The 22,353-nt window shown below is 35.7% G+C and overlaps 3 protein-coding genes across 12 annotated transcripts; 2 read left to right on the top strand and 1 right to left on the bottom strand.

Moving 5' to 3' along the window:
* The first annotated feature begins 901 nt into the window (after window positions 1–901).
* LOC112717118 (G-box-binding factor 1) lies at window positions 902–5,987 on the top strand. 6 transcript variants are annotated; one of them, XM_025769223.3, is made up of 12 exons: window positions 938–990; window positions 1,258–1,361; window positions 1,598–1,688; window positions 1,796–1,843; window positions 1,941–2,027; window positions 2,138–2,263; window positions 2,877–3,089; window positions 3,207–3,252; window positions 3,401–3,477; window positions 4,600–4,677; window positions 4,966–5,091; window positions 5,424–5,698. In XM_025769223.3, exons 3-12 carry the CDS (start codon window positions 1,629–1,631, stop codon window positions 5,487–5,489), a joined length of 927 nt encoding a protein of 308 aa, XP_025625008.1. In that variant the 5' UTR covers window positions 938–990; window positions 1,258–1,361; window positions 1,598–1,628; the 3' UTR covers window positions 5,490–5,698. The 6 variants fall into 6 exon arrangements, with proteins under 6 accessions (XP_072061678.1, XP_072061677.1, XP_025625007.1 ...); XM_029289340.2 differs by having other exon boundaries at window positions 5,359–5,698; XM_072205577.1 differs by lacking the exon at window positions 1,941–2,027 and having other exon boundaries at window positions 902–990; window positions 5,424–5,987.
* A 1,295-nt stretch (window positions 5,988–7,282) lies between these two features.
* Window positions 7,283–11,625, top strand: LOC112717117 (protein PIN-LIKES 3). Its single transcript, XM_025769220.3, has 10 exons — window positions 7,283–7,773; window positions 8,327–8,406; window positions 8,567–8,691; window positions 8,788–8,909; window positions 9,377–9,598; window positions 10,048–10,140; window positions 10,510–10,610; window positions 10,720–10,772; window positions 10,911–11,096; window positions 11,186–11,625. The coding sequence occupies exons 1-10, from the start codon at window positions 7,639–7,641 to the stop codon at window positions 11,308–11,310; spliced, it is 1,242 nt and encodes a 413-aa protein (XP_025625005.1). The 5' UTR covers window positions 7,283–7,638; the 3' UTR covers window positions 11,311–11,625.
* On the bottom strand, window positions 9,790–20,828 carry LOC112717114 (protein FAR1-RELATED SEQUENCE 5). 5 transcript variants are annotated; one of them, XM_072205578.1, is made up of 3 exons: window positions 18,362–20,828; window positions 17,288–17,514; window positions 9,790–11,454 (listed from the first exon to the last, which is right to left on the bottom strand). In XM_072205578.1, the coding sequence occupies exons 1-2, from the start codon at window positions 20,480–20,482 to the stop codon at window positions 17,326–17,328; spliced, it is 2,310 nt and encodes a 769-aa protein (XP_072061679.1). In that variant the 5' UTR covers window positions 20,483–20,828; the 3' UTR covers window positions 9,790–11,454; window positions 17,288–17,325. The 5 variants fall into 5 exon arrangements, with proteins under 5 accessions (XP_072061679.1, XP_025625001.1, XP_072061680.1 ...); XM_025769216.3 differs by having other exon boundaries at window positions 9,790–10,104; XM_072205579.1 differs by having other exon boundaries at window positions 17,317–17,514.
* Between the last annotated feature and the right edge of the window lie 1,525 nt (window positions 20,829–22,353).

Genomic DNA, 22,353 nt, shown 5'->3' with positions numbered 1-22,353 from the left:
TTGATATTCATATTTAAACTTATCTACAAATTTTAATTTAATGTTTTTTTATCTATTTCATAATTCAATAAATATGATAAAAAAATAAAATAATAAATTTATAATTAATATAACATAATATTAGAATTAATTTAAAATATATATATTTTTTAGTCTTCTTAAAATATATATAGACCAAGTAAAGTCTAATTTATTTCGATTCAAAATTCAATTCTAAATAATGATCGAGACTCTTTTTAAAACACTTATTCAATCATAAATCTAATAAAATTATATTAAATTAATTCTAAAATATTTGAGTACGGACCAAATTTTTGAATCGATCCAGGTCATATGCACTTCTAGACAAGGTTATGGGGGAGCTCCCTTCGCTACAAATTTAAGTGTAGGAATTAGTAATATGGAGAAAAAAAATTAGGAAAAGTCAAGGAATGGCTTTACCGTGGAGGCTAATTTTAAATTTTTTTAAATAGAAATTCAAATGTTCGATTTCAAAAATTAAAGGATCGAATTTTTATATTTTTGTCTTAATCCCTATTTCTAGAAAATCAAATTTTTAAATTAAAATATTTTATATTTAAATTTAACATTACAATTAAAAAAATATCCTTGTTAAGCTAATATAAACAAAAAATTTATAAATAGAGTGTTTTTCATACAACAAAAACGAAATAAATTATTTTGAATTTTTTAAGCTAAAGTATACAAATACAAATATAAATAAAAGATTGATAAAATAAATCTAATTGCAGAACTTTTCCAAATATACCCCTAATTAATTGAGTGATTATAACACGTGATCATCTTACCATTGTTAGTGCCAATAAATTCAATAAAAAATGTATATTAAAATCAAATCATTTTCTATGAAAAGATTTAAATGAAAATTAAAATAAAATCGTGATGAATACTCTATTTTAGATATATCGCTTGCGTTACCCTTTCGCGCCACACCTCTCTCTCTCTCTCTCTCTCCACTTTTCAGTTCTGGTAAATTTTTGAAGCTTTTCTTCACTTCTCAATTTCTATTCACTAGTTAATCTTTTTTAAAAACCTTTTTTTTGTTTCGGTTTTCCGGTTAATGCCTTAGTAGCCATTCAAATTACATGATTTGAGTTTTTGTTTCGCATTTTCTTTTTCTTTTTTGGAAACATTAGCGACATCTTATTTCGTGTTAATTGTTTGATTTGGTTAATCCATCGGCATTAATTAGGATGCTCTATTTTGAATTTTTTTTTTGTCATGAAATCTTTTCAGCTAATCTCATTGATTTCACTCGTATGAATGGTTTGATTCGGGTTATTGGCTTTACTCGGAAAACACAAGAAAGAAAAAATTGAGGGAGAAAGAGAAGCTGATTGGTAATTTTTTACTAATAAGTTGCAAATAAGTTAATTTTTATTTTTCATTGTGCAATTATTTAATGTCATTGTTCCTTGAGCATTTGAATCTGTTAAAAATTAAACAACCATTAACAAGTAACGCTAATGTGGCTGGGTTTAGTCAATTGATTGATTGGTGTGCTTCTAACTTCTAAGGCTGTTACTGGATTTTCATTTTCTTGAATTATTTATTTATTTATTTATTTTTCATTTAGGAAGATAGAGTTCACAAGTTTCTGGAGGTAGATGGGAACAGAAGAATCTGATAAACTTGGTGCATCTTTCAAATTTATGGAGCCTAAAGATGTCAGTAAAACATTCTATTTAGCATCTCAGCTAGGTTTTTCTATCTGCAGTCTGTTCATAACTCACTTTTTTTTTCTCTCTCTATTTTTTTTTAATTCCCTTAATAGGAAACTGTAAACAGGTCTTTGCAGCCACATTGGACTAGTTCTATGCAGGTTTGAATGATTTTCTGGTTTTTAGACAATATAAGCTATTGCTAGTTTTACTCAAACATAGATAAAATAACTAATAATTTATGCCTCTTATAAATAGGCATATCATAATGCTGGTTCTACTCCAATCCCCTTCTTAAACCCGCATTATGGTCCTTACTTTGGCCAATTCATTTGGCCAAAACAGGTAATGATATAGTAGTGTTAATGCTTCTTGTACTAGGTTGCTTTCTGTTTGACTATGACTAAACAATAAATCATGTGCTTCAATTTATAATTCTATGTTGTTTGGTGCAGTCAACCATCTCTCAATATAATTTTTTGCATGAGTCCATGAGGATTTCTAATAATTCTGCTATAGCTGGAGTGATTCCAAATCAGCAGCAACAACCAAGTGCTGTCCCAGTAGTTGGGCCTGCTGGGGTAATCCTTAATCTATTTGAACTATTTTGTAATTTATTTTTCTAGGGATTTAAGCATATTTTCATATTGTACTGGTTAATAGTTCATGAATAATTCATTCTCCTAGAGCAATCTATCTGATAAGATGTTGACTATTTGAAGTTTTTGTTTACCGGTGAGAAAATGGATGCTGGACTGTGATATAGTTTTAGAAATGCAGATGATATTTAAGTGCAGAAGGCAGATATAATATTGGCAATGCATGGAGTTCAAGTTTAGAAAAGTACTTTAACATGAGATGATGCAGGAGGTGCAAAGGATCAGGAATTAGGTGTTGGACTATGCTAATATGGTACTTCAAGTATGACAGGATAGTATTTGGATACTTGGATAGTCTGCTAAGTTATGGTGTTGCTTTGAGGGTATTTAAGTTTTTTAGCTTAGATTTGTTTTTGGTGAAGCTACTGGGGTATTTTGTTTGTTCTGTTTGTTTTGTGTTGGTTCTTCTTTGAGGAAGTTTTGGACTACCATGCTCAATTTGAGCTCTTGTTAACCATAAAAAAAATTATAGTTATACGAGTTTGTACAAGTAGAACTGCGTATGTATGATACAAGTGCTTCGCATTTTGATCAGGATGCTGCATCAGTTTTTTCTGAAAAAATACAAAGGATGTTTGGTGCAAATAACGAGGATTCAATTAAAAAATGTAATGGAAGCTTACAATCTAAAAGCTCAATCACTAAGGAAGCAAAAGAAATTAAGATCATCTGCTCAACTCCAAACCATGACATGAGTGGAGCAAGTGGAGGCAAAGAACCTTCAGATGAAGGCCATGACAGTAAACATGTATGTGGATAAATTGAGTTTTTATATTTTCCGGCCCTTTAATACGTGTACAATTGAATAATGTAACATATTTTTTACTATTAATACTTAAGGTTAACTGATTGTTTTCTGTTGCAGGATTTCCCTTCACCAAAGCAGAAATGCAATGTGGTGTCTGAAAATGGTATACTTTAAAGCCGTGATTTAGTTCTGAAAAGGGATGAAAGTTCATGTTTTATTATCTGCTGTATTTTGAAGACAAGATGCACTTAAAGTAACTAGAATTTAGTGTAGTTAATTTGACTAATGATCTTGCATTTTCCCATATGCAGTAAATTCAAGAAAACAACACAAGGATACAATGGCTGGTCTGAATGCTTCTGCCAGTGTTGCTAAACTTGCAAAACTGGTAAAATTCTTTTTAAAAGGGTTTGGGAATTACATGTCCTGTTTGATTAATTTATTAAACAAAACAAAGAACACAATCTAGTTATTAACGGAGATACTGAGTAATATTCTTTGTGAATTAGCATGCCTATGGTGTACTGAAAAGGCCTTGTTGAAGTGGTTATCTCTTAATCACAAAATTTATAATATGCAATGCCACCAATCAACTTTAGATTTCAATTTGAGATAGACGGAAAAGCCAACCAAAAGAAAGAAATGACATGCTGGTTTTCCGCTTTTCAATTTTAGACCTATCTTGTAAATTCCTTTGACACATGGTTGTTTACCAAGGTTAGCATTTATGATGGTAAAGTACGGCTTAAAACATATATCTCATGCTTGCTATAATCTAAATTGAGTTTTAAGCATGAGATATATTTTTTAAGCTGCGCTTTACTGTCGTAAACGCTAACCTTGGTATATCATATGACTAGATACTCGGCTGATAATGCTTGGTAAAATTTATGAGGATGATGAACTAATCGGTGTTTGGCATTTCAAAAATGCTATCTATACATTAAAATCAGCCACTGTGTATTTGTGTACAATACAAATATAGTTTAACTCATTTTTAATGTATACTTTATATTCCAATCTATATTCTACTCTGGTGGTTGACTTTAGTAGCTGATTTTGGTGTACACCTAGCATGATTGTTGACATTTATTTTTAAATTACTACGATCCTAGATACTACTATATTTACACTATCTGTCCTGTACTATCATTAAATCTATGAGATTCATTTTATGTCATTGCTCTTATATTGTTTTCTTGTTTCATTTCAAGTGATCATTAAAGAAGTTATATCTTCAAATTCTCTAAGGTTTTCATATGAGTAATTTTGTACTTGTTCTTTCTGCTTTCCATATTCTGTTCCTGTCAATTAAGAGCCTTTCATATAAAATGCTACTAGCATTTTGTTATTAGTCTTCTACCTAGAGATCTGTGCTGCATTGAAAACTAGGTTATCCTTTGTAAACTTTTGAAAGTAAATCCTTGCCCAAGGTATCCTCAATATTATTACCCATGTGATCAGGCTTATTGTTTCTTACCAAGTGCATCTTGTTTTATTTCTTTTACAGGAAAATGATGAAATAAGGAAAGAAAGAAAAAGATTATCTAATCGCGAATCAGCCAAGAGATCAAGGTTAAGAAAACAGGTATACTATATATACCAGTAAAATGACTTGCTAGGCAGCAAGCATGGTCAATTAAATATGAAATGTTTTGCTTTTAAGAATTAAGCACTGTTTAAATAAAAGGTTAAAATCGAGTTGTTGATTCAATTCTTATACTATCACAGTGGAAGTAGTAAATTTTCTCGTGCTTCTCTTTCTTGTCATATTTTTTTTTGCCTATTTTTGCTAGCTTTGTATTCATATACTATTGTATATAGTGATTTTTTAATCAGTCTTCCATATGATGTCTTAAACGTTTGTATTTGGCAGAAAGAATGCGAAGAGCTACGTGGAAACATGGACAATTTAAAGGATGAAAATTCCTCACTCACACACATGCTTATAAGGCTTTCAGAGGAATGTATGGATCTCAGCAATGAAAACGATTCTATCCAGGTGCTTAATTTAAATATCTTTTCTTAGTCATATTTCTTTCATTCTACTGAAGCAATTAGATTCATTCTATACGATAAGCCTTATGTTATATTCTCGCTACAAAGTTTGCAACATAGGTGAATAAACTATTGGTAAAATTGGTACTCCATGTTATCAATTATATTAGTACTTGTGGAAACATGGAACTGTTTGTTGCATGGCTGAATTTGTTCTCATGATGGTTTTTTTGCTCCGTTTTTCATGATCTCTAAATGCTTAAACGTGAAGGCAAAGAGCTTTTTATATCAAGGAAACAATACTAACAGAAAGTGTGTGATTTGGTTGAGGAACAGGCTGAACTGGTTAAGATGTATGGAGCAGAATCAATAGCAGATCTATTGCCCATGAAGCCTTCTTGACAATATTGCTGGTGGATACACTGACATGAGAAAAGGAAGCAAATCTAACATCAACTTTTTTTTTTCAACAACCACTTTTGAGTTTTTTCCCTGCCTTAAGTTTACAGTTAGGTTATATATATAATATGCATGCCAATTGCTAAGTGCTAAGAGCATTGTCACATTGAAAATAAAAGAAGAAAAGAGTATGATAATGATGTTTTATGGCATTTACATGCAAGTAGTATTCCAGTTACTTACGAGTACTTCCCAAAAAAATAAATAAACAAATACATAAATAATGAAAAAAAAAAGGTAGAAGCAGTGGAACTTTGAGGAGTTGAATCAGTTTGTTCATTCAGCAGATTTTTGCTTCTATTTGACTGACAAGTCCCGACTTCCTTTTTTCCTTTTTATTGTATTGTTGCAAATAAGAAAATATGCAATTGTGCTGTATGCCTGTATGAAGACTTTATGGGTATTTGATCTTATTTAGAGAAAAAGAAATTCAATTATGTAGATTCTATCTAATTATTTATTTATTTTTATTCTTTTTCATAACGGTTATAACTAATGTATTGTAATTTTTTTAATAATTTTTCAATTATTTTCTCAATATATGTGCTATTTAAAATTGGGAATTTAATTAAGGGCAATGCTAACTTTTATCCTCTAAAGGATGAATGCTACTACATTAGATCTTCTCAGTTTTTTTTTTATTCAAGAATGTAAAGTATGATCTCTTATCATATATTTTATTAGTTGAATTAAAAAGAATATGAGAAAAAATATTAAAGGATTAGAAATCATATTTTAAATTTTCAATTAAAAAAATTAAGAGAATTCATTCCCTAAATACTATCACAGTTCAATTTTTATTTATAGACAATCTCCCATGTTTTTTATTTATTTAATTTTGTAGATCATTATAGTAATTACATGCTTAGTTTTTCTTCCCTTAATAAATTATACTTTCTTATATTAATATACATTCTTTCATTTATTTGTGGGGTTTTGCTAATAAATGACCTAGATTACTCATAGTTGAAAATTTTCAAGTTATTGTTCAAATGCATTACAAAAAAGTTTTATCAATCGGGAAAAATACCCAAAAAAATTACACAGCTATTTTAGAGCGAGCAATTATGAAGTTTGTACTTAATGCTTTATAAATTTGTTTATAAGAAGAGTTATCCTCATTTAAGTTCATAAAGAAAAAGTATAAAAAAGATAATTATATCAAACTAAAAGAGTAAAATTTGTTAATTTCTATTAAAAAAAGTGAAAGTTAGCATTTTCTTGATTTCATTCATTTTTAAATTAGTTATTTCTTTTATTTTTTAAAGTAAATGAGAAATAGATATATTTAAACAAAATTTTTTTATTCAAATATATTAAATTTGAATGATTTTAAAATGCAAAATAAATAAAGAAAATAATATTGTCTTTTCTATTTTTGATAATATCACGCTATACATGATTATATATAATTTTTTATATTGTATATTTACATAAATTTATAAAATAAAATAAAACACTATTAAAATAAAAATAACAATATTCATTCTGAAGAGATAATCTAAAAAATAAGAGACAAATATTAAGATTGTCTCTACCGCGAGTTGCACCCAAAAAAAAAAAAAAATCAATGCAGTTGTTTGTCCGGTAAATTTATGGTTCCTATTTAATTGGAACTTTAATTTTAAAACAATAGAAATTTGTTGTGGTGGGGCACTGAGGATGTGTCCCACTCTCAAGTTAGAACCTCCCCAGCATAGAGATATATAGGCCAGTGAAAGTGTACAAGAAGAACTAGACATTCATACCTCGTAGCATGGAAAAGAGATTGGCGTTTGTGTATTATTAACCTTAATATTTCATCATAAAGAAAATATAACATGCAAAATCTTTAATATGGACCATAGTTGTTAGGCTTAGTCAGCTGAAAGTGGAGGACAGAACTCATCCACTAGTTTCACATAAGGTTGGAACTAGAATGTTGTCAAGACTACAACGTAGATCAGAGTTTGTTACTTTGCACTTTTATTTGCACCTTTCCTTTATGATAAGAGTATTTTTAAGCATACTTGGCTACTTGACAACTTGACATTGAGAAAACTTGTATATATATAAGCACTCTACAAGTTAAAGCTTAGATTAAATAAAGATAATGGGGCTTATAGATATCTTCATTGCTTCATCCATGCCGGTGTTGAAAGTTTTATTAATCACAGCACTTGGTTCATTTCTTGCTTTAGATAGTATTAATATATTGGGAACAGATGCAAGGAAGCACTTAAATATTGTGAGTTTCTATTTTATTCACTCATTATGTGTTATTCTCTTTCATACTATAATGTTTTGAAACTCTTCTAACTCCATTTATTTTTGAGTAAAGTTAGGGAACCAAAAGCATATCAGCCAAAATCCAGCCAAATACCTTTCAATGAATTCAAAATCTTTACGAGTTAATATATATGGATGTTTCTTCTACTAAGTATGAGAATGTTTCTTTTTCATATTAAATGGATGTTTTTTATGTATTTTTCGAATTTGTGTTTGACAAAAGGGAAAATAAATTTTGGATCGGGCTTGCTGAAAGGGTTCGTGATCCCAGGAGTGATTATTGGGGATTTGAAACATATTAGTCAATGAAAGATTTTATTCAAAACGGCAATTAATAACAAACATTAAAAATTAAATAAAAATTAAATTAATTAATTTAATATTGTTTTGTTTATTTTTTGGCTGATCCCTTTTTGGTTCCACATACTTTTCCTTTATTTTTTAAAAATACTGGTCCATTTCTATATATTCAAATTGGTTACTGCTTATAAGTTTTTTCTATGCATCAACAGTTAGCGTTTTACGTATTAAATCCAGCCCTGATAGCAGACAATCTAGCCAGCACAATTACATACAATAGTATGGTGAAACTGTGAGTGAGATTCTGTTTCATTCATTTGTCAACTCAAAGCGAGAACAACCAATTATCTTAAGAGTTCTATATTAATTGTCATTACCATTTATGTTCTCAGTACATTTTCCATTATTGTATTGTATTTTGAGACACCAGTCTTTTAATTTGTGTGACATAGGTGGTTCATGCCAATAAACATACTTATCACATTTGTGATTGGTTCAATTCTTGGATTGTTGGTTATTCACCTAAGCAGAGCACCTCAGCATCTGAGGGGTATCATTATTGGTTGCACTGCTGCAGGTATTTTTAACGCGCACTAAAGTTTTATTCAAATTTGTTTAAATAAAAATATGTGGGCATCACCTGAGTATTGTTATTATTTGGTTCTTGAAACAGGTAATTTAGGGAACTTGCTTTTGATTATAGTCCCAGCAGTGTGTCAAGAAAAAGGAAGCCCGTTTGGGGATCCTCATACTTGTAGCACCTATGGAATAGCTTATGCTTCCCTCTCACTTGCGGTAAAATTGTTTATTTAATTTACACATTCTATTTTGCATATAAAGTTTATGCATATTTATTTACCATTAAACAAAATGTAAAACTAGATTCCACATTAAATGAGACAAATCTCACGCCCCCCTTAAATAGTAGAGAAATGTATATCAACTTAGCATATAATACGAAAATAATGCAAATAACATTTCTAAAATAAATTTGCTTGGTAACAATGTAATTTTCCCATCCCATTGCACATATATAAATCATGTTAAATTTATGAGAATCACAGATATAAAAACACAATGGAATTTGGATTATAACATTAATTCCCATGCAAGACTTATCTATTATTATTATTATTATTATTATTATTATTATTATTATTATTATTGACAAACTTAGAATTTAGCTTTTCAACCCTTTCAAGTCTCCAACTCAATTCATACTAAACTATAATTTACTTTGTGCGCTTATCGTGATAGTTCAGATGGGAAACGTATATTTGTGGACCTATGTATATAACATAGTCAGGGTCTCTACAAGAGGAACAAGCAATTGCAATAATGCTGCAAACGACCACAACGATTCTCCAAGAAAGTACTCAGAACCAGAGCTCCTTAGTTGTTCAGAACCTTTACTTGTATCCAACAAGAATGTTAAGGATCAATATGTTCTCCTACCCTGCACTACCTCTGAAGCAACACATGAGGTTTTTTTTTTTTCTCTTTCTTTTTTCCAATGCAAAAACCAACTACGCAAATGCTAGTCCTCATGTTTCTTTCCCCTTTTTTCCCCATCTCTCTATCTAATAGTTCTATGTAGTAAATTGTCTTTTTTTTTTTTGAAAAAAAAGGAAGAAAAAAGAAAGAAATAGTCAAATAAAATAGTAGACAGCAGTAATTTAAGATATGTAGGCCATAGCTGTTATTTCACCTTTATTATACTTGGAATGCAATAAGCTTTCGTATTAAAATCCAATATCCAAATGAAATAGGGAACCACATTTTCTTGTGAGACCACTAAATTTTTCATATCTATAATTGATAAAGTGATAAACAAATACTGAAAGATAAAACATCAATATACAACATTACTTCACTAGTTTTGGCTGCATTATTGAAGTTGAAGCAAAGTACTGAATAGACTGCTGAATGGCAGGTGGCAGGTACAGCTAACATGTCAAAGCGTCTGCAATTATTCCTTAGAAAGGCCAGTCTGAAAGAAGCATTTGCTCCATCCACCATTGGAGCGGTATGGTTTACATTACATCTCCTTAATCATGAAAGCTAATAACATGGTTGAACAACTTGTACCAAACACTAGAAGTCTAGAACATGGTTAAATTTATTAAGAGGAAAAAGGAGACAATACATTGAATGAAAATTTCATTCATGGAATCAAAAGTCAGAATTAGATAAAACAGCTTGTTATTGACCTAACCATTCACTATTGAAATTACTTCACATAGTTAATTTCTGAGTACTTAGAGCAGATTTAGCAAATATCTAATTTTACGAAAATAGCCTCAATGGCGGGAGAAAAAAGTTGATTATGAACCTAAAATAAGCTAATCTAACACTTAAATCTATGTTCTATTTAACATTGAGACATCCTGTGTAGATTGTTGGGTTTATGGTTGGATTGGTCCCCCAAATGCAAAAGGCTTTGATTGGCAATGAAGCTCCACTACATGTGATTCAGGACTCAACATCCTTCTTAGGGTATAAAACTATAGTCTTGCATTGCTATATATTTGAGATGTAAAATTGGTTTCAGTTCTCTAGTTGACTTAATCCACTCCTTTATAATAATATCTTTTAATGATGGCAGAGATGCAGCGATTCCTTCTCTCACTTTGATAGTTGGGGGAAATCTCCTTAAAGGTGGTAATTGACAGAGAGTCTCCTAATGCTTCATTTTCTTTTCCTTTTTTCATAAGAGTCCTAACTCCTCAATTTTCATGTTTAAATTCCCCATTACATAAGATTACAGGAACCTAACAGTGGTTAGGTTTGTTACAGGTTTGAAAGGATCAGAAATTGATAAAAGTATCATTATAGGCATCATCATTTCAAGATATATAATCCTTCCTGTGTCTGGAATCTTCATTATTAAATGGGCAGTTCAACTAGGCATGGTGCAGTTAGATCCATTGTATCAGTTTGTTCTTCTGATCCAGTATGCAGTTCCACCATCCATGAATATAGGTGCTTATGCTACACTAATAGTACTTAACACTAAGGTAATATCTGAATTGACGTGGAGCTAAAACTATCATGCTATGTATCTTGTGTAGGAGCTATCACTCAATTGTTTGGGATAGGAGAGAAAGAGTGTTCTGTCATCCTGCTGTGGTCTTACCTTGTGGCTTCAATCTCTCTAACCTTTTGGTCAACGTATTTCATGTGGCTTGTATCATAAGTCTTTTGAACCTAGGGATATGTGCTAGTGGGAATTTTGGAGGGAGCGATGAAAAGGAAGGGTCCAAAGAAAGAAAGACTACACTTTATACTTCACGCCTTTTCCTTCCTCCTCCAAAAATCAAACCTCACAAACAAGAATTCCCTGCAATTAAGGGATCCAAATCTGTTACATTTTGTTCCAATAGCAGATGGTGTATGCCATTTGCTCCATTTAACTTGTACAGTTTCAAGTTGTATTATCATGCTTATTTGGTTGTATATAAACTAGAAATTTTAATGAGTGACCAGTCAGAAAAACACTTCACAATCTAAATTCTTTTTTACCATCTTTAAAACAGTTCTTGAGAAGTATGTATAGTATGCCTTCAAGGAAACCAAGTAAATAAGTATTATCAAAAAGAGGATTCCTACCTCAAAAGATAACAGTGGTTAGCTTCCTAAAGACAAGTCCTATTCAGGTCATTAAAGTGAGAATAAAATCAAATTAACTAACTACTATCATCATTCAGGCCGTATACTCTATGGCTTAGGTAACTGCTAAAAAGAATTGCAAAATTTGTGTTAACTTAAAATCAACTATTAAAGACTAACAGAAGATTTCATGACTTCAAACCTCCTTCCAGAAATTTACTGCAACAAACCAGAGAGATAATAGGGATTTAACTCCTTTTAAATATACTTATAAAAGGAGAGGAGAAAAAGTAGCAAACTAAATTTTAAATTCTGAAACTCCACATCTTTAGGACAGTAGTTATAGGATTAGATATTATAAATAGGTAGGCTGGGAAAGCTAGTAGGAGGAAAATAAGTGGAGTGAAAATCTAGAGGGAGAGAATTGACCTCTCGAAAGTCAATTATTCTTGTTTTTCTTTCATTTAAATCTATAATATTCTGTTCAGTTATTCTGTTCTTCCCTTCTACCCTTATTTTCTACACTCAATTCTGCCTAACAGTAAGGATACTAGAGAAACCGTAACAATTGGTATCAGAGCGTTCGATCTGGGCTTCTTCCTGTGAATGGTTTCCACACGCAGCGGAGGTGCGATGGAGGATCGGGTTGAGAGTCTGGAGAAACAGTTGAATGAGTTTCGCTCTGAACAAAACAGAATAATGGAAACGATGACGCAAAGGATGGATGAATTAGTAATGCGAATCCCACAACAGGATTCGAGCGGTGGGAACTCGCGCATCAACGATCCGGGTGGCGGGCGTCAGCGAGATCCACCTCCAACCAGGGGTGATCTCAATCGCCGAGTGGACATTCCTTCGTTTGATGGCTCGGATGCGAGCGGATGGTTGGTTCGAATGGATCGTTATTTTCGCATATCAAGGATTCAGGTGGAAGAGAAACTCGAGTACGCGGTGCTTGCACTTCATGGGGAAGCTTTAACATGGTTTGAATGGTGGGAGTCTCAATCCACCTTCCCTTCATGGATTCGTTTCAAACAAGATTTGCTCAAACGATTTGAGCCTGGTGCAGATGCGAATCCTCTTGCGCCATTATTGCAGGTGAGACAGCATGGGTCGGTTATGGAGTATCGGAGAGACTTTGAGATAGCGGCTAGGGCACATAGACATTTGGGGGGAGATACCTTGTTGTGCATGTTCCATGAAGGACTCAAACCGTCGATCAAAGCGGAGATGAGAGTTGCCGAGTTTGAAAACCTCCAGGCCCTGATGGATAGGGCCATGATGTTAGAGTCGAGGAATGAAGCGTGGCGTACAGAAGGAACGCACCCAGGAGGAAGACGAAATGAAAATACTAACCGTTTGGGCTGGAGCGGTGCCAGATCCAATAATTGGGCTCAGCACACTTCACAATCTCCTTCCATAACTAAACAGCCCACATCCATCCCTCATAGTAAAACAGAATCCAATACTTCCTCGGCCCCTTCCACCACTAATATCACAAAGCCTTCATCACGATGGATTTCACATGAGGAATGGAGTGAGCGACAGCGCAAAGGTCTCTGTTTCCGCTGCGGGGACAAGTGGAATCCTGGCCACACATGCAAGTTCAGACATCAACAACTCATTCTCCTGGGGGAGGAGGATGAACAACCCGAGGATTGTTGCGAAGATTTGGCCTCGGACGAACCTGTCGTAACCATTAACAGTCTTTCTCTTCGTCTCTCTTCTCTAAGTTATTGGGGACTTACATCACACCAAACTTTGAAGGTACGAGCTACTATAAATGGTGTTGGGGTGGTCGTGTTGGTTGACCCAGGGGCTGAGGCGAATTTTATTTCATCTTCTCTTGTCTCCATACTGGGTTTGCCATTGGTACACCTGCCTCCTTTCCGAATTGAGGTTGGAAATGGAGCAATAGAGCATGGGTTAGGTGGCTGTGAAAAAGTGGAATTATTGGTACAGGGAATTTCTATTGTGGAGGACTTCTTGGTGATGGAATTGGGACGTTCTGAAGTTGTTTTGGGTGCGGGGTGGATTGCTAGTTTGGGCAAATTTGAAGGGGATTATAACGCCTTATCCTTAAGCTGGATGTTGAATGGGAAGAAGGTGACTTTGCATGGTGATCCCTCTTTAGGGAGAAGTCGAGCTAGTGCAAAAGTGACTTTAAATGCCCTGAGAAATAATGAAGAGGGCTTTCTCGTAACCCCTGTGTTCATTGCCGATTCTACAGAAGCCCAACTATCTGTTTCGTCAGCAACTTTGGCAATTTTGCAGCAATTTGAGGATGTCTTTCAGTCCCCATATGGTCTTCCTCCACAAAGAACACACGATCATGCTATAGTACTAAAAGACAGTGCAGAGATCCCAAACATTCGACCTTACAGATATCCACATTATCAGAAGGCAGAAATGGAAAAAATAATTGATGAAATGCTGCAGATTGGGATTATTCGGCCCAGCACAAGTCCCTTCTCGAGCCCGGTAATTTTGGTAAAGAAAAAGGATGGTGGGTGGAGGTTTTGCGTCGACTATAGGGCCCTCAATAAGATCACGGTGCCGGACAAATTTCCTATTCCTATTATAGAGGAGCTATTGGATGAGCTCGATGGTGCAACAGTGTTTTCCAAATTGGATCTCAAATCCGGATATCATCAAATTCGAATGAAGGAGGAGGATATTCATAAGACAGCTTTTCGCACCCACGACGGCCATTACGAATTCCTTGTAATGCCTTTTGGCCTCACAAACGCTCCATCCACTTTTCAAGCCCTCATGAACACTGTACTTCGTCCGTTCCTCAGAAAATTTGCTTTAGTTTTCTTCGATGACATCCTTATTTATAGCAAGGATCTCATTAGCCACAGAGGTCATTTGCAGAATATTTTTGAGGTACTGAGGCAACACAATTTATTGGTAAATAAAAAGAAGTGCTGTTTTGAAGCACCGAGTATTGAGTACCTTGGCCACGTTATTTCTGCCGAAGGGGTGGCGGCTGATCCTAAGAAACTTAGAGATATGCTTGACTGGCCTCCACCAAAAGATATTCGCAGCTTGCGGGGTTTCTTGGGCTTAACCGGATATTATCGCCGCTTTGTAAAAGGGTATGGTACTATTGCTGCTCCTCTCACCCAACTTCTCAAAAAGGACTCTTTTAATTGGGGTAAGGATGCTGACTCTGCTTTTCAAAAGCTCAAAACAGCTATGGTTTCCGTTCCGGTTTTAGCCGTTCCATGCTTTTCTAAACCTTTCCAGCTGGAAACCGATGCATCCGGAAAGGGAGTGGGTGCTGTCTTGATGCAGGAGGGTCGGCCAATTGCTTTTATGAGCCAAAAACTCTCGGAAACAGCCCAGCAGAAATCTGTCTATGAAAGAGAGTTGATGGCAATTGTTCTAGCTGTTCAAAAGTGGAAACACTATCTCATGGGACAGCAGTTCACAGTTTTTACTGATCAACAGTCCTTGAAGTTTTTATTAGATCAGCGTGTAGCAGACGAAGGCCAGCAGAAATGGTTATCCAAGTTACTGGGATACAATTTTGACATTAAATATAAGGCAGGGACAGAAAATAGGGTGGCTGATGCCCTTTCTAGGAAATTTCATTTCTCCTCCCTGTCTTTTTCCATGGCAGCAGAATGGGATGATATGGAGGCTGAAGTATTGGCTGATGAGAAATTAAATGGGATTATGCAGAAGTTGTTAGTGGGGGAAGAAACTACACCCGATTTTGCATTAATAAATGGAAAACTCAAATATAAAGGGAGGTTAGTGCTTGCAAAAACCTCTAAATGGATTCCAAAAATTCTGTTGGAATTTCATAGCTCCAGGCTGGGAGGCCATTCGGGCTTCTTTAGAACTTACAAGAGGATTTCTGCTATCCTTTATTGGGAGGGTATGAAGGCAGCAGTGATGAACTTTATTAAAGGCTGTGAAATTTGTCAGCAGAACAAGCATTCTACCTTGCAACCTGCTGGTCTCCTACAACCGCTGCCAATTCCTTCCAATGTATGGGCTGACATCTCAATGGATTTCATAGGGGGATTACCCAAAGCCAATGGAATGGATACAATATTTGTGGTGGTGGATCGCATGACTAAATATGCTCATTTCTTCCCACTTTCACATCCCTTTACGGCAAAGGATGTTGCTGTTTTGTTCATTAAGGAAGTGGTACGCCTCCACGGTTTTCCATCATCAATTGTCTCCGATCGAGACAAAATATTCATGAGTGCTTTCTGGACTGAAGTTTTTAAACAGGCCGGTACTACCTTGAAGATGTCCTCGGCCTATCACCCGCAGACCGACGGCCAAACTGAGGCGGTGAATAAATGCTTGGAAACCTACCTGCGATGCTTAACTGGTGCTAAACCTAAACAATGGCCCGCTTGGCTTTCTTGGGCAGAATTTTGGTATAATACCTCATACCATGGCTCTATTCGGATGACACCTTTTCGAGCTTTATATGGCAGGGAACCTCCAGCTTTATTACGAGGAGGGATGGAATCTTCAGTAGAAGAAGTAAGGGTCTTATTGGAGGAACGAAATCAGATGCTAGATGAAATCCAATTTCAGCTTAATAGGGCTCAGAACAGAATGAGACAAAGTGCAGACAAGAAACGACGTAATGTGTCTTTTGAAGTAGGAGACTTTGTGTATCTCAAACTTCAGCCATATAGGATGAAATCTTTGGCAGCCAGATCAAATCAAAAGTTAGGTGCAAGGTTTTATGGTCCTTTTGAGGTGCTAGAACGGATTGGAGCAGTGGCCTACAGGCTGAAATTACCTGACACAGCAAGAATACACCCTGTTTTTCATATTTCCCAGTTGAAGAAAAGTGTTGGACCTTCCTTACATCCTCAACCATTACCCGAAGCACTCACTGAAGAAGGGGAATTGCTGGTAGAACCTGAACAAGCCATTGACAGCCGCTACAACAATCAGGGAGATCTTGAGGTCCTTATCAAATGGAGAGAACTGCCAGATTTCGAGAATACTTGGGAGTCAGCAGCAAAATTAAGACAACATTTCCCTCTTTCCACCTTGAGGACAAGGTGGCTCTTCATGGGGGGTATTGCAACAAACCAGAGAGATAATAGGGATTTAACTCCTTTTAAATATACTTATAAAAGGAGAGGAGAAAAAGTAGCAAACTAAATTTTAAATTCTGAAACTCCACATCTTTAGGACAGTAGTTATAGGATTAGATATTATAAATAGGTAGGCTGGGAAAGCTAGTAGGAGGAAAATAAGTGGAGTGAAAATCTAGAGGGAGAGAATTGACCTCTCGAAAGTCAATTATTCTTGTTTTTCTTTCATTTAAATCTATAATATTCTGTTCAGTTATTCTGTTCTTCCCTTCTACCCTTATTTTCTACACTCAATTCTGCCTAACAGTAAGGATACTAGAGAAACCGTAACATTTACCTCAACCCTTAAATACAATTTAGGATCAGCTATGGCTACAAAATAACTATGAACAAAGTAACTAACTACTTTCATTGCAGAAAACATCTGTATCATCTTTCATCATATATGCACCAATAGATATCAGATTTAAATCCAATTACCTAGATATGAATCCAGTTACCAAACTTACCTCCATCAGCTACTTACTTTCTTCAGCTACCAATTCACTTCCTAGATTTAGCCTAACACTCTGAGCCTTAACAGATATTTTTAACTTCTGCTCCTCCATATTTTTTAGTAAGCCAAACAGGTTTTGCCTATACGATTCACATCGCTGCCGAGCACCCTCTAACTCAGTAGTCAACTCTTGAATTTTCTTATCCTGATCCTACAAAGAAAATTTTTTTAACTTCAATAAGGATGTTATATCTGAGCTGGCATTCTTTAGAAATTAAAATCCAAATGTACCATTCAACATGCATCAAAAAGACATTCAGAACAGATTGATACAAATAGAGGTCCATATATATATATACCTAATACTGAGAACAGGGACAGAAGATCAATTCTTAATTTTCTTAATTATAGTGTCTAATATGAAATAAACTTAATAGGTAACACATACATTTATTGATGCAAAAGCTGTCCAGTCATAAGCATGTCTAGATTTCCAACAGATCTTTCATGCTCAACAAAAAGAAAGACATCCATTTCAAATACACCCTCATAAGACTTTTAACTATCGGATTATTTTATCTGGAAGTCGACATCTACATAAATCAAGCTCTGTTGATTTATTTACTCCTCCTAATACCTAAATTATCCTTTTGATTCATAAATTGCAGCCAAAACAACCCACTAAAACCACTATCTTGGGCATGATAATAGATTGCAATGTATGCTCATCACTGCGTTTTAAATAACAAATGTGTCCTGTTTAACATCCCCTTTAATTTTTTTCCGGTCTGTCACTATTCAAAACTTAACTCCCTTCTCACAATCCTTAAGAGAAAAACATATGATCAAATATAAACAATTACATATATGCAAGATAAGCTGAGACAGTAACCAGATTTTAAAGCAATCAAACTGCATGTTTGGGTACGTGCGTGTAATAATGAATCGAGTCTAGTTTTGCAAACTATAACAAGTCCAAAGTATAATGCATGCTTTGTTAACAAATATGACATCAAAAGGAATATGAAAATTTCTATTGGAAGGGAAAAGGTACTGACTGTATCACTAGATTGACTACTCTCATGGTTTTCATTATTATCTGAAGTACTTTGCACGGGTGCTGGACGAGGTTTCTTTGCATCCGCAACCTTTTTCGCAGCCTCACGTAGACCATTCAGTGCAACGCTATAAGTATCCGATGATTCTGCCCCCATTTCTACATAACTCATAATTTCCCGGCTCAAACTATCGTAGCGAGAGGAGTAACACTCTTCCAGACTATTTTGCAATTCTCGAGCTCCTTTATCCAACAAGATACTCTTTGCGTTTCTCGTCCACCTTTTCAAGATGTAATGGGACGGAAGCGTAAGAATATTGATGACCCTAAAAACTGCTAATATGTGCCTACAGACAAGACCTGCAAACTCAAACATTTGGCAGCTGCAGCTAGCTTTCTTCCTGAAGACATTGAATCTAACAAAATGCGCCCTATTCTCCTCCCCGTACTTTGCCACTCGATAAGTAGCTTGTGATCTTGCATCATCCATCAACGTAGCAGCATATGCAAGGGTCTCAACCAATTCCTCTTGGAACCTTGCAAATATTTTCCTCGTGTAGAGACCAGCCGCTTGTTTTTCCATTGGAGAAGGAGTTCTCAAAATTGGTGCGGTATTCAGCGTATCATAATCCTCCTTCACTTCCTTCTCATATCGATCCGCGACTCCTTTCTCATACTGCTTAATCAGCGTCTGGACGGTAGTCGTGGCATTAATAAACCCATCAAAGTACGAGCTGCTAGTATCACTCCCATGGATGGCAGACAAATCGCCAAAAAAGGTGTCGCGGAGATAAACAGGCACCCATTGATGGCGATTCCTGTACATCAACTGAAGCCATTCATTATCCAGAAGCTCATACCTCCCAACGAGGAACTTCCAGCTAGACTCAAACTCATCAACTGTCTCTGCCGAGTTCACGCACCGTCGAAACTCAGACTCAAACTCAGGATGCACTCCACACACATCAATCAGCCTCTCCTGAACCTCACCGAACACGTCCCACTTGGAGAACCGGTGACGAGTATCCGGGAAAACCTGCAAGACAGCAGAGTGAATTATCCTGTCCTGATCAGTAGTAATGGACACAGGATGCCGGCCGTACATTGCTTGAAGCCATGTGGTAAAAAGCCACACGAAGGACGCCTCGGATTCGTTGAGCATCAGGGCACAGCCGAAGAGCACCGGCTGCCCGTGATGGTTCCATCCAGTAAAAGGCGCAAAGGGGACCTTATAGCGTCCCCTCCGATACGCCATATCGAAAACAACAGCATCTCCAAAATATTCATAATTCCTCCGGGCATTGCCATCAGCCCAAAAGATGTTACCTGAGGAACTCTCCGAATCGCCCTGGAAGGAGTAGAAGAATCCAGAAGGATCCTCCTCACTCATCTTTTTCAAGAAATCGAAGACAAGCTGGTTCCCACTCCCGAGGCTCCTCTTAGAAGATGACGTCATGTAGTTCTGGCAGTCAACTTTTGTGAAGCCGACGTTGTCGATGCCGCCAGACTCCTTGATGAGTACCGTCATGACCTCGGCAGCGCCCATGCCAGCTGCGTGAAGAGTATCGATGAGGCTGCGGGCGGCACCGTTGACGCGGCGGTGCGAGCGGAGGCAGTGGACCCTATCGGGAGGGACGAGGTCGTGGTTGTGGTCTTTGATGAACTTGGAGATGTACCACTTGCCGAGTGGGCCCTTCTTCTTGACGGTGATCTGAGCTTTGCAGCCGACACGTGTCACGGAGCGATGGCGCTTAGGGTCGTGGTTCTCAGGGTTGCGACGGAAGCCCTCTCGGGAGCATACAACACGGCGGCGGATGACGGAGGAGTCCTTTCGGGAGCGGAGACAAACGCTGACGCGCGTGCTGAAGCCGATGCGACGCGCGTAGGCGTTGTAGAAGGCGCGTGCGGATAGCTCGGAGTCGAACTCCATGCCGATGTAGGGCTCAGTGGTGCTGTTAGGGTTTGAGTTGGAGGAAGAAGGGTTGTTGTAGTTGTTATTGGTTTGAGGATGTTGTTCTTCTTCGTCGTCTTCATCGTCTTCTTCCTCTTCTTCTTCTTCGGATTCGAATCCTGTGGCTTCCATCTCGAGGTCCATGGATTGGGGAACGTTGCGATGGCGCATTTTGGAATGTTAGAAAATTATGCGATACAGTGAACCCCCTTACGCTAAGGTCTACGGAGGAGCAACCCAGATAACAGAGAAGCAACAGAGTGCGGGTGTTTGTGGCTTATTACTACTTCTTTTAGCTTGTTAACACTCTAGCCCACCCCCACTTCCATGTGTTTTTATTTTTAATAAAATTGTTATCAAGTGATTATATGTAGATGGAAAGTCAGCTAGTTACAGTTAATTTTATATATGAAGTTGATAGCTAAAAATTATTAAATGATTTGATAAATTTAACTAAATTATCATTTAATAATTTTTTAGTATATACTTATTTTGGTCTTTAAAAAATTACTAAAATTAATTATTCAATTAGTCTCTAACAATTAATTCTGTCAGACACTTAGATCCTTTGCTCCGTCAAATCTAACGGAGCATAAAATAATCCCTGATAATTTTAACAGTGGATAAAATGGTCTCTGACAACTCTGATAGAGGACAAAATGACCATTAACCTTCTCTATTCGGAAATGACACTATTTTCTCCTAATTTCCATCATATACGTATAACCTTAACATTTATACTTTCCTTCTTTACCTTCACAATCTTCTTTTCCATCTTCTCCTTCCTGCTCTTCAGCTCCAAGATCAAGCCATGATATAACTGTCACGCGTGTCACACCTACCTCAACATGTCATGGATATCTGTGACTAGTATAGTATACCCACCTCCTCCACACTTCTCCTACCAAAAACATACACCTCCACATCCTTGATAACAGCATCACTTCCAATTTCGACAACGTCCACCACATTTTCAAGATCGAATTTTACAACTACCCTAATGGCACGTCTTTTTTCACTATCTACCAAACAATATAGATTGTTGGACACTAGAACATCACGAGAAGATTCTCCTTAAACATCATATGTAAATTCTCATTTAGAATAGACTCTAAGTGCTTTATTCCTTCTCTTCCTAGGTCCAAGCTGGTAGACAGCTTCAACCTTGCATCCAAACTATCAGTATAGCAAGCAATGTCACCGTCATCGTTCATGGAAACCGAAGCAATTACTGAATATTAATTCGGAGAAGAAGATGAAAGAAGCGATCGGAGTGGTGGATAATGTGGCCATAGAAATAATAGGGTAGAGGAGGAGGGAGATGTCGACGACAACGAAGGGTCTTAACAAATCGAACTTACTGTCTAGATTCATGGGATCCATCGAAAACGATAAGTACTTAAGAGATATAGTCATTAGTTTCCTGAGTATGAATTAGTTGAAAACAAATTGAGGATTTTTCTTCTTGTGAACTTAAAGTTGTAGAGTATGCACATGTAACTTGAAGTTGCAATGTTAGATTGTTAGAATTATGCCAGATATGATGAAAATTAAGAGAGAACAGTGTTATTTTTGTACAGAGGTTGCCAAGGACTATTTTGTCCTCTGTTAGAGTTATCAAGGACAATTTTGTCTTCTGTTAGAATTGCAAAAGACTTAAGTGACTGACGGAATTAATTATTAAAGACCAATTAAGTAATTAATTTAAGTTGAAGACTAAAGTATATGATCTAAAATTTTTTGAGGACCAAAATAAATATATACTCATAATTTTTATAATTTTAACTAAATTATCATTTAATTATTTTTAATTATTAATTTCACATCAAGTTAAATACACAAGAATTTTCACTTTATATTAATCCTTATCCAAATTCCATTCATAACTAATAAATGTAAGATTACATTTGGTTACTGTTTTCAAAATAGTAGGAACAAAAATGCCAACAAAAAACAAATAATAAATAAATACATATTTTACCAAATTAGTAGCCTATGGTTAAAAGGACCCAAATTTGTGTTCTACTTTCTTCACTATTTAA

The sequence above is a fragment of the Arachis hypogaea genome, chromosome 10 (genome assembly GCF_003086295.3).
Source record: "Arachis hypogaea cultivar Tifrunner chromosome 10, arahy.Tifrunner.gnm2.J5K5, whole genome shotgun sequence".
NCBI lineage: Eukaryota > Viridiplantae > Streptophyta > Magnoliopsida > Fabales > Fabaceae > Arachis > Arachis hypogaea.
This window is presented reverse-complemented; position numbering and strand designations above follow the sequence as displayed.

Bases quoted from the DNA above. Each gene is read 5' to 3' on its own strand.
- LOC112717118 (XM_025769222.3), top strand. From the start codon at position 1,629: ATGGGAACAGAAGAATCTGATAAACTTGGTGCATCTTTCAAATTTATG. The intron at 1,844-1,940 runs GTTTGAATGATT...TCTTATAAATAG, and splicing joins ATTGGACTAGTTCTATGCAG to GCATATCATAATGCTGGTTC. The intron at 2,264-2,876 runs GTAATCCTTAAT...CATTTTGATCAG, and splicing joins CAGTAGTTGGGCCTGCTGGG to GATGCTGCATCAGTTTTTTC.
- LOC112717114 (XM_072205578.1), bottom strand. From the start codon at position 20,482: ATGCGCCATCGCAACGTTCCCCAATCCATGGACCTCGAGATGGAAGCC. The intron at 17,515-18,361 runs GTCAGTACCTTT...TTTTCTTTGTAG, and splicing joins GTAGTCAATCTAGTGATACA to GATCAGGATAAGAAAATTCA.
- LOC112717117 (XM_025769220.3), top strand. From the start codon at position 7,639: ATGGGGCTTATAGATATCTTCATTGCTTCATCCATGCCGGTGTTGAAA. The intron at 8,692-8,787 runs GTATTTTTAACG...TTCTTGAAACAG, and splicing joins TATTGGTTGCACTGCTGCAG to GTAATTTAGGGAACTTGCTT. The intron at 11,097-11,185 runs GTGCTTATGCTA...TATCTTGTGTAG, and splicing joins TCCACCATCCATGAATATAG to GAGCTATCACTCAATTGTTT.